The sequence below is a fragment of the Paramormyrops kingsleyae genome, chromosome 25 (genome assembly GCF_048594095.1).
Source record: "Paramormyrops kingsleyae isolate MSU_618 chromosome 25, PKINGS_0.4, whole genome shotgun sequence".
In the NCBI taxonomy this organism is placed as follows: Eukaryota; Metazoa; Chordata; class Actinopteri; order Osteoglossiformes; family Mormyridae; genus Paramormyrops; species Paramormyrops kingsleyae.
In genome coordinates this window covers 14375314-14386169 of record NC_132821.1, presented here as the reverse complement: position 1 = coordinate 14386169, position 10856 = coordinate 14375314, and the positions used below count along the sequence as shown (strand labels likewise).

Here is a 10856-nt window from a genome sequence, read left to right as displayed (position 1 = left end):
ACATTTTTAAACGATAATCTTTGTTGGCGCGGACTGATTTTAAACATACAAGTAGTACCGGCTATGCGTTATTACTTTGGAGCGGTCATTATTTGAAAAGAACGAACCTGCAAATGTCTCAACTGACCAATCAGAATCAAGCATTCCAGAGAGCCGTGTAATAAAGGGTATTAAAGCACATCTTTGTGAGAAAAATAACAGTTTATAGACAAGAGGTTTTAGTATATGTGTGCCCGTAGATAATTGGGTGCAGTATTAGGGATTTTAGTTAGGAGAGGAAATAAGTAGAAAATAAATAATAATAAAAAATAACAACAAATAATTTAGAGCCACACATCAAGGTGAAGTAGCTACAGTCAGGGAGTGAATTCAAAAAAAAAAAAAAAAGAATAGAGCAAGGGTTGACTGTGAGGAACTCTGTTCATTTTTAGACAGGAAAACAGTTCAAGTGAGAGTAGAGTGCAGAAAAGCATTAAAATGCAGGCCCCGGTAAAGGCAGCAGAAACACCAGTACAGCAGTTGGGGAGAGAGCACCCCCTGCTTAAAGCGAGGATAGAAAAGATGTCTAAAAAGTGGGGGAATAGAACAAAGGCCCTGGTAACTAAGTGGCCTAAAGGGGGCACATGGGATGTGGCAGTGTGTGAGGAGATGGAGACTCTGATAAAGTATCATAAGGCTAATAAGAACACAGAAAGGAGTAAAAAGAAAAGGAGTGAGGAACTGGAGGTACTGAGGTTATTTAAAGCAAAGGGAGAGGCCTGGAGAAGGGAGCAGAAAGCCATGAGAAAGGCACTAAATGAGAAGAAGGGGGGTGAGAAAGAAGAGATGAGGCAGGAAGAAATATGGCCACTGTCATATCAAAGTCAGTGTCCGCTAGTGGAAGCCCCCCCTCCTTCATACAAGGGTCAGTTTCAAGTAATAGAGGGGAAGGTAGATTTCAGAGGTGAGATGACACAGAAGGATGAAGGAAGTAGGGAGCAGAACGGAACGGCAAGTTGTTTAGATGGATACAGGGAAGTGAGTGCATTGCTGCGGCAGGCAGTGCAGGAAGGACTGCGAGGGAGTGAGAGAAGAACAGAAGGCCAGGCATGTGGGCCTGAGAAACAAGGGAGTGAGATAAAGGTGGGGTACGGAGCAAGTGGTAGTTATGCAGAAGGGCTGGTGCATCTGCTGGACACCCCTAACCCTCCATCTAAAGGATGGAGTCAGTTTCAGGAGAAGGAGAAAGAAACAGAGAGTGAGGAAGGAGTAGAGGAGGATAATGCAGATCATAGAATAGTGAGAAGCAGGAGGGCTGTGAAGCCCCCCACCAGGAACACTCCGATGCTTCCGCTGAGGGTGAACGGAGCACAGACACAGTATGTGCCGTGGGCAGGACAGGATCTGGAGGGCCTGATTCTCAGACTCCCAGTTCTGGCAGAAGGGGCCGGAAAATGGATAAAAGTATTTGAGGAGGAAACTATGGGTCGGCTCCTGGCAATGGGGGACATAAAGGCGGTTCTGGCTTGCGTTTTTGGGGTAGACGGAATGGAGAGACTGCTGCGAAGCAATGGCCTGGCAGCGGCGACAGGGACTCCTGTGAATGATGCATGTCACTTTGACGGTTACCGTGCTAACTGCTGGCATCAGCTGCGACTAATGTTTCCTCCACGGCTGAGTGTGGTTGAAATGAAGGTGGAGCCCATCAAGGAGGGGGAGAGCCCAGCTGCCTATCTGAAAGCTCAAGAAAAGCGGTGGCGCACTGAGACGGAGCAGGACCTGCAGAATCCGGCATTCAGAGAGAGGAGGAGGACTTTGCTAAAGAGCGTGAGAGGGAACTAACAAAGAAATGGAATCAGATGCAGCTGGAGGAGCTGACCACTAAAAAGAAAAAAGTCCAGGCACCAGTGGTCTCTCCGGACCCAAGCCCCGGGGGCAGCCTGTGGACAGCCGACAGTCTCCTGTCGCTAGGGCCCCCCAGGACACTAATTGGCCTCGAGTCCCTAATTGGAACAGAGTGAGTAGATACAATGGATGGGGGTTTCCTCAAAGGGCACCCATTTACCCACAAATTTGATGATCCCAGACTCTGGAGAGACTGGGGAACAGGCTGGTTCAGCTGGTGTGCTGGAGCTGTGATCAGCCAGGACACACCTGTATGTTCCAAAATCTTTTTTAGTGGAAGTTCAGATAGGTTACAAACATGTAAATATGCCCATACTAATATTAGAGCATATCCCAGTGAATTTGTCAGGCAGAGATGCTTTGTGTCAGCTGCAGATAGACATAAAATGTACAGAGGGGGGCGTAGAGGTGCTCAGTGGACAGTACAGCCTTCTGCGACAAAATTTGTTGTTCAATAGGGGACAGCATAGTTCATACGGGATTGAAGATGTTACTGATAAAGTTGGGGAAATTCTAGAACAGTGGGGCCCATTTATACAGGAACAATATAGCAATACGCTGAATTGGACATAGAACAAACATACTTATTTGTTGCGATGGAGAGATTTCAGTGTGAGGGAATGCAGGCTGCTACCGAAGGTGAGTTGGTGAGAGTCAGTGGAGTGAGCAGAGTATGTAGGAGACTTAAGAGGTTTGTGGCTGTGGAGCATGATAGGAGTGCAGTGTGAAGGGAAATAAAGTGTAGAGGAATGTTGGCAGGAGACAAAATGTGGAGGTTAGTTTATGATTTGTGTGCAGCGAAATAGTTAGTGGAGGATCAATCAGTGGGAGATCCCAGTCCTCACACCCTGCTAACAGATGTGCCACCCAGTGCAGAGTGGTTCAGTTGTGGATTTGTACAGTAGATGGCATTTTTCAGTGTGTCCCTAACACAACAGTCACAGTTTTTGTTTGCGATCACCTATAGGGGTCAGCAGTTCATCCATGCGAGGATACTGCAAGGATGTGAACACATGCTTAGGGCAGATTTGGATGGATTGAATTTAAGAAGCACAGTGCTACAGTATGTGGGTGATCTGCTCTGTGTTATATACACAGGCACTGAAGCCGCCGTTGCTGAAGGTCTTAGCGAAAGGGGGGCTTGAGGTGCCCAAAGCTAAGCTGCAATACTGATAAGAACAGGCTGCATGCTTGGGGGGTGAGTTCAGCCACGGGAGGGGCCCTTATGAGGCCTCTGTGTGGAAACAAAGGGGATGCTAAGGACTCTGATAGTCTGTTTCGCAACCGTGATGGATTTTTGGTTGTCCCTTTGTCGTGTGGTTGACACCTTAATAATGCATGCGCATGGTCTTGACCATTGCGCAAGGGGGGAGTGCTATGAAAAGAAAAAAGAAAAAAAACAAGGTTTATGAGTTGAAGTTGTACATGGGGTGTCTAACTCAAATATGCAAAGTTATTTTTAAGCAGGAAGAGGGGAAAGCAAGACAAGAGAAGACATAGACACAGGAGGTTTGCAGGCAAGGTATGCAGTGGTGGCCAGACAAGGCCAGGATTATGTAACCTTGAAGGCAGACAAACTGGGGGGAGCCCAGTCAGCCCAGAGAGCCGAGGTGATAGCGGTTATCAAGGCCCTGAAATCAGCAGAAGGGAAAGAAGTTACCATATACTCAGACTCAGCATATGCTGTAGGGGCAGTGCATGTGGAACTCAGCCAATGGCTGAGGGCAGGATTCTTGACCGCGGGAAACAAGCCAATAAAACACGAAGCAGAAATGAGGGAATTGGCAAAGGCCTTGATGCTTCCCAAAAAAGTGGCAGTGGTCAAGTGCAAGGGACATGAAGGGTCAGGAACAATGGTAGCGAAAGGAAATCAGGCCGCAGATGAGGAAGCAGAGAGGGTCGCAGGGTACGTGGTGTCCAAACAGATGATCACGGTAGAGGAGGAAGTTCACCCGAATTACCGACTGACCCTAGAGAAAGCGTTGGGATTGAGACATGCGTTTGGAACTGTGTATCAGCCGCAGTCCCAGGGAAAAGTGGAGCGAATTAACCAAACAATAAAACAAAAATTGGCAAAAATCTGCGCGCAGACCAAAATGAATTGGGTTGACGCTTTACCACTGGCAATGATGTCATTGAGGTGTTCCATAAACAGGGGGACCGGGTTCAGCCCCTTTGAGCTCCAGACAGGCAGGCAGTTCCCAGGACCCCAGAAAGGGTAAACCTGGACCCCCGACGAGAAGGGGGAGCAAAATCCTAGGGCATATTATGATTGTTTGCAAGGTCTCGTTGCAGATTTCTCTAAACAGATCCAGGAGGCGAGACCAGAGAACCAGCCAGCCAAACCACACACGGCGGAGTGGGTCCTCCTGAAAGTCATCAAACGGAAGTGGTCAGAGCACAGGTGGACGGGCCCCTTCCAGGTCACTGAGAGGACGTGACACGCGGTTCATCTGAAAGGCAAAGGCGACACGTGGTTTCACTGGAGCCAGTGCGCGGCTGCGGAGGACCCAGGGAGAACCACAGCAGAGATCCAGGAGGCCTGAGGGAAGGAACCTAAAGCGTCAGTTCAGCTGAACTAGACGCAACTCAGGTCTCAACAGAAGGGGCAGAATAATCCCCTGACCTGAGCAACCAGAGCAGGGTAGTCCACCCCTGCTCCAACGACCAGAAAGAACAAAAGCACCTCATCCACCGCCAGACAACACTAGGACCAGGATGTGTCATGGTTCCGGACGGCACGGGAACGGGAACGAGGCATAGTGCACAAAGGAGGGGCGGACGACCCACTTGCGGCTCCAGCAAACAAAACAGGGTTTATTAAATCAAACAGATAACTAAATAAAACCAAAAGACCACGAGGGGTCAAAACTAAACAGGGAGGAATAAACCAGACTAAATAACACACATGGAAAAACTAACTAGAAAAGCAAGACACTAAAGAAAAATACAACCGTGGGGGAAACCAGAGACAAGGGCATACCACAGACAAACGTAGACATCAGAGACACGAGCTGAGACACGAGCTTAGACAATAGCTTAAACACGATGAACCAGCGGGGAACAGAACAAAGGCAGGAACTAATATACTACAAGGGGTAATGACTAACACAGGGCAGGTGAGACTGATTAACAAGGACTAGGGAAACAAGACACAGGTGAAACCAATTAACTCAAAGAAACTAACAATCAGGGAAACTAAGACCTAACCAAGAATGCATATAACACTAGTTATACATAGGAATAACACAGGCAGGGGAACAAGAAACAAAACCAAAACCGATTACTAAATCAGACACCAGGGTTTAACAAGTACAAAGGAAAAAACCAGGGAGCTAAATACAAAAACAGAGGAGGTGGGATTCGAACACAAGACAAGAGGGAACTCAGGACCGAGGGGCAAACAGACAGCACATGCTTAATACATTGAGCCACGAGACCAGACAGAAGACAGGGGAGAACAAGGACTGACGTGAAGGACGGAATGACCAGCACCACCTGCTGGTCAAACGGGGAAGGGGCACGGAAGGACCACAGTGGGGGGCTGACCCTGACAGGATGAAGATCAAGATAAAAAGGGGAATGTTGAGGGAAACAAGTGTGTTATGTGTGATGCTTAAAGTGTTAATGATTAGTAGTTTGTGAGCCATGCCAGCCATGGACCCCGAAGGGGGGCCGCGCCTGTGGCGGGCTGGGAGTGGAATTTCCCTGAAGCTCAGGGTTTTTGCCCTCCTTCCTAGGCTGGATGGACAGGATTGTGTGTGGAACTCTTTGGAGTCCTAAAGGGGGGAGTGTGCGCTATGTTTGGGGAAGAATGCTGTACTTACATTCCTAATAACACAGCACCAGACGGCTCAGTGACCAGGGCACTCGAGGGTCTCCGGACCCTCTCCAAAACGATGCATGCACACTCCGGGATCAATAACATCTGGGATGCTTGGCTGACCTCAGCGTTCGGACAGTGGAAAGGCTTAATGGGCTCGCTTTAATTATCCTTTGCTACTTTTGCTGCGATTTTAGTTACTTGCGGGTGTTGTTGTATTCCCTGCCTGCGCGCACTGTCAGTTCGTCTCATCACTACTGTGATAGAGATGCGGGATGGCACCTATGCGCGGATGATGCCTCTCCTGCCTGTCGGGCCGGAGAGGGGCAAAGGTCATTTGGACAGCTTTGAACTACAACTCTCCCGCCAATAGGGTGATCTCCTTGTGGAGATCAAAAGGGGGAATGCAAAATTTCATAAATAAGGGAAAATATTACTAATCAGCTTAATCAGGGTGATCTCCTTGCGGAGATCAAAAGGGGGAATTGAGGGAATAATTAATAAAATAAAGGGAATGATTCTATAAGGCTGTAACTAATCAAAACGAGAACTGACTGGCGTGCCGGCAAGGCAAGGCTACCTAATCGGAACAGATAGGGGGGGCGACAGAGAATATCAGCGGCCCCTACTTATCTTTTAGCCTTCCAGAAGGACAACTACGAGCCGGCTGGAGTCACACATGTGGTTGTCACGTAGACGGAAGGTACCGAGAAAGGGGGGGGGGATGCCCAAAGGGCTTTAAAAGGGATACAGCTGATACATATGGCAGAGCCTCCTCCTGTACATGCTGAATGTATGTCAGACAGCCGCTCCCGGATTGCAATCTGTCAGACAATAAACCGGTGATTTGCAACTTCTCCCCGTGTCAGCTGTGAATCTCTTCTCATCCACGGACCCGGTGGAGACGGCGTGCTCCAACAATGCATAAGTGTGTGTTGGATGTAATTAAGTCCAGTCGAAGTGTTTGTTTAATGTCATTTACGCACTGTATTTTGAATAGGTGAATGACGATTGGTATTGTGCTATGCTTTGCTGTGTAACCCTGACATGTTTTCTTTCTTTTTTTCCCGTTTTGAGTTAAATCTGTCTTTTTCTGTTATTGATGACAACGGGACAAATTGGTGAATTGCTAAAAAAGGGGATGTTTGAATTATTCAATTTCCTCTGCGTCATCGGGGCCTAATTCAGCTCTGTGGCCTGAAGTATTTTCTTTCATGCCGTCCGTTTTATAGCTTGCTGTTTAAGGTTGGAGGACAGCGGAAAGAAAAGCGACCTTTCCGTTTACAATAAATCACTCGTTTGTGTTTAGGGTGGTTTATGCTTTCAAACATTGTGTAACTACCCGGGGGTAGGGGCGTCGCACCCGACGTGCTAGGTTTTGGGAGTGCAGGGTTGTCGGCAGATTATATCGGTACCCGGCCGAAAACGTATATATTTCCTGAGGGGGTTCAGTCTTGAAACGGCAGCTGGCAGGAGGAAGTGACATCACAGGCACCCGCCAAGGCAGGTAGCGGCAGCTGCCACTTCTTAGCGGCAGCTGCCACTTCTGTCCGTCGCTAGTGGCGCTTAACAATGGTAGTACAGACTTTGGTGGTACAGTGATTTTGGTGGTAGTACAGTTGATAGGAGCAAAGTTATTGAATGTTATTCCTAATATAAATTCTTTAGAAATAGACTTAGGTACATTACAATAGAAATAGGTACATTTCACCAAACTAAGGGGTGTAGTATGACCATGATAACATTCCAAAAGCCTTTAGTGATTTTGGTGGCTCTTCACTCTTTGGAAGCGAAGTTATTGACATTATCCGTTGTCGATTTGCACTTTGTAGACGGTCCCTAAGCTCTCCTCAGACAGCCGACTGCTCATAGGGAGCAATGTTATCCGTATTTCTGTAAATACATATTGTTTGGACGAACATCCGGTTGTAGCTCATTGTCTACCTTACCACTGTTAAATAGACCCGTATATTGTGTTGTAAGAACGTTCTGTTTAAGATTTATTGAGCCGCGAAGTTCGAATCTGCCAATATCTTTCCAACTTTACCGAACTATTGCAGTTGATCATTTAGCCGATGTACAGAATCTCTGGTTTAAGCTACTTCCAGGAGTGGCGGGTAGGTGCATCTCTACTGTATCTGAACGGCACCTGCCACTAGACCTGCCACGGGATCTACCACTAGACCTGCCACTACCGGCAGGCACTGTTCCCGAACGGCTCCTGTCACTGTTTAGCGCCACTAGCGACAGTACAGTCATTGCTTTTGATCATTTAGCCGATGTACAGAATCTCTGGTTTAGGCTACTTCCAGGAGTGGCGGGTAGGTGCCTCTCTACTGTATCTGAACGGCAGCTGCCACTAGACCTGCCATGTGACCTGCCACTAGACCTGCCACTACCGGCAGGCACTGTTCCCGAACGGCTCCTGTCACTGTTTAGCGCCACTAGCGACAGTACAATCATTGCTTTCTCAAATATTATCTTAAAGAGATGTACAGTCAGCAACAATAATATAATTCGTAGTCATACAAAGATTAAACAAGTTCTCAATTTATTTCTGTATTCCAGTTTATCGTAGCCGTGCACAGCATCTCGGGTTTACTTCCACGAGCGGCGGTGGCTGTCTCTGTACCTCGGCAGGCACTGTATTCGAACGGAACCTGCCACTGTTAAGCGCCACTAGCGACGGACAGAAGTGGCAGCTGCCACTAAGAACTGGCAGCTGCCAAGCTCCTTAGTGGCAGCTGCCGCTACCTGCCTTGACGGGTGCCTGTGACATCACTTCCTCCTACCAGCTGCCTTTTTGGGACTGAACCCTTACTGCGTATCCGTCAAAAATAGACGGACTGTCGGACATGTGACGGAACGGAGACGCAAAGCAGCGGATCTGGTGTAAAAACAGTCAATAAAGTCTTCACATTTTCAAAAGCATGCTGGCAAGCCTCCAATTAAAATTATTCTTCGGACTAAGCAGAGAGGTTAATGGAGACACAACAGTCGAAAAGTTCCTACAAAAATTCCGGTAATAACCGGCCATCCCCAAAAAACGACGTAATTCTCGCCTCGTACTAGGCACAGGATAGGCAACGATAGCAGTAACCTTAGCATCTATAGGGCGCACACAACCATAACCCACCTCATGTCCCAAATAGGTGACCGTTGCCTTTCCAAAGTCACACTTAGCTAAATTAAGGGTTAAAGAGGCATCCTTTAAACGCTGAAACACCACACGCAAAGTTGACATATGATGGTCCCAATCCAAGGAATACACAACAAGATCATCCAAATATGCTGAACAGTTATCGACACCAGATAGCACTAAATTCACCAGTCGTTGAAACGTAGCTGGAGCATTTCGCAGACCAAAAGGCATTACTGTATATTGGAGAAAAGCATCTGGGGTCACAAAAGCAGAAAGCTCAGAAGCTCTAGGAGTAAGGGGAACTTGCCATTAACTCGGGAGCTACCTGTTTTGTTAATGGGGGTGACTCTTTGAAACGGTGAGGGGTTGGTGTTTCCAGAGGGGGCGTGGCAGGGTGGAAGGCGACCTGAGCCTGATATTCCAAGTATGCCTCTGTTCGCTCGCTAATTACCTGGGGTAAGACGCCACTCCTGGCGCTGTGCATATCCTCACATTCTATTCCAGCTGCAGCCTCCTAAACTTCAGCTTCTGCAATGGCAGCAGCAGCTACCTTCTCAAGTTCAAGTGCTTCCAGGTCTGCTTCTATTGTAGCCTTTTCCAAATCCAATTTGGCTCTCTGTTTCTTTAATTCTAATTCCTTTCGTGCAAACGTGACCCGGGTGCGTGCGGCTTCGGCTCTTGCTCTAGCAGCAGCACTGGCTACCGAACGCTTGGAAAATGATGAGCACTTAGAGCTGGATACTGATGATGCCTTTTCATCCTTTACAGCCGACTAGGCCTCCATACTGCAGCAGCCGAATCCTTCTGATGCCAATGGCTTTTCACTGTACAGTTCTCTCTTTGTGTTTTACTTCTGAAGTGTTAACATAGATAAACAGCCAGCACAAACTCCTTTTCAAGAGTCAGGTAAGAAAGCGGGCTTGCTCCTTTAATGACTTCATACACCAGATAAGTCAAGATGACAACATTGAATTGGAGTGAAACTAAAGAAAAGAAAAAAAAAGATACAAAATGACCTTATGTTGGGTTGAAATTGTATATATATTATCACTCACGTGTATTCTTAAGAATGTACAACTTGTTCCATGTAGTAACAGTGTAAGTGCTTAACAGTAATTTTCCACCACGTGCAGCAGACGAGGCCACCTATGACACGTTCTGTTGTTCCTGTTCCCACTCCCACTTTCCCATTGCATCCTATCCCATTCCAAATGTTGTTCACACCCACAATGTAACCTGATCAGTATGTTTACCTTATAGTATAAATAAACCCTGTCGAGGGGGCACACCTTGGAAGCCATCACTGTAACTCACTGTAGAAGGTGTGGCTCCCCTTGTACAAGTGAAACAGCGCGTGTCTCATACTCTGTGGGCCAGCAGCCGGGGGGGGCTGATCACTCTCTCCGACACCTTAGGGCCTCCTATATAAGCAACATGTAAATCAGAATGCTTAACATTGGTAACCACTAGGTATATAAAGGATAGTTATGATGATTGACATTAACATAAACATAGTGTACAATGATGATAATTTACGAGCACTACACATTAAGCTGTTAAAGTTCACACAAATACCAAAATTGTCCAAAAACTAGTTACTAACAAATTCAGTTCAATTCAATTCAATTTTATTTATATAGCGCATTATCACAACATTACATTGTCTCAATGCGCTTTACATTTCTGCCTCGTAAGGACCCCCCATTGAGTAAGCCAAAGGCAACGGTGGCAAGGAAAAACTCCCTAAGAGGAAGAAACCTTGGGAGGAACCAGACCCAAAGGGGGAGCCCATCCTCCAGGGGCCGGCAGATGAGTCAAACAAACAAGATGAAATGACTAAGCTAATACAGGGGTTGAAATATATGTCTCAATGCAGCGGCCGACCGGTGCAGGCACGTGGTGCTTGATGCACGATGGCAGGATTAATAGAGGCACAGCCGCAGGGAAGGATGGCGAGGCATCGTGTTGAGCCAAGGGCAGGCAGGTTGGAGGGTAGTTGCCGGTGGT

The 10856-nt window shown here is 47.3% G+C and overlaps 1 protein-coding gene across 1 annotated transcript; it reads left to right on the top strand.

Moving 5' to 3' along the window:
* Positions 1–252: 252 nt before the first annotated feature.
* LOC140583015 (uncharacterized) lies at positions 253–4598 on the top strand. The gene is made up of 2 exons (XM_072707586.1): positions 253–1996; positions 4194–4598. Exon 1 carries the CDS (start codon positions 478–480, stop codon positions 1819–1821), a length of 1344 nt encoding a protein of 447 aa, XP_072563687.1. The 5' UTR covers positions 253–477; the 3' UTR covers positions 1822–1996; positions 4194–4598.
* The last annotated feature ends 6258 nt before the right edge of the window (positions 4599–10856 follow it).

Coding starts and splice junctions, on each gene's coding strand:
- LOC140583015 (XM_072707586.1), top strand. CDS start 478: ATGCAGGCCCCGGTAAAGGCAGCAGAAACACCAGTACAGCAGTTGGGG.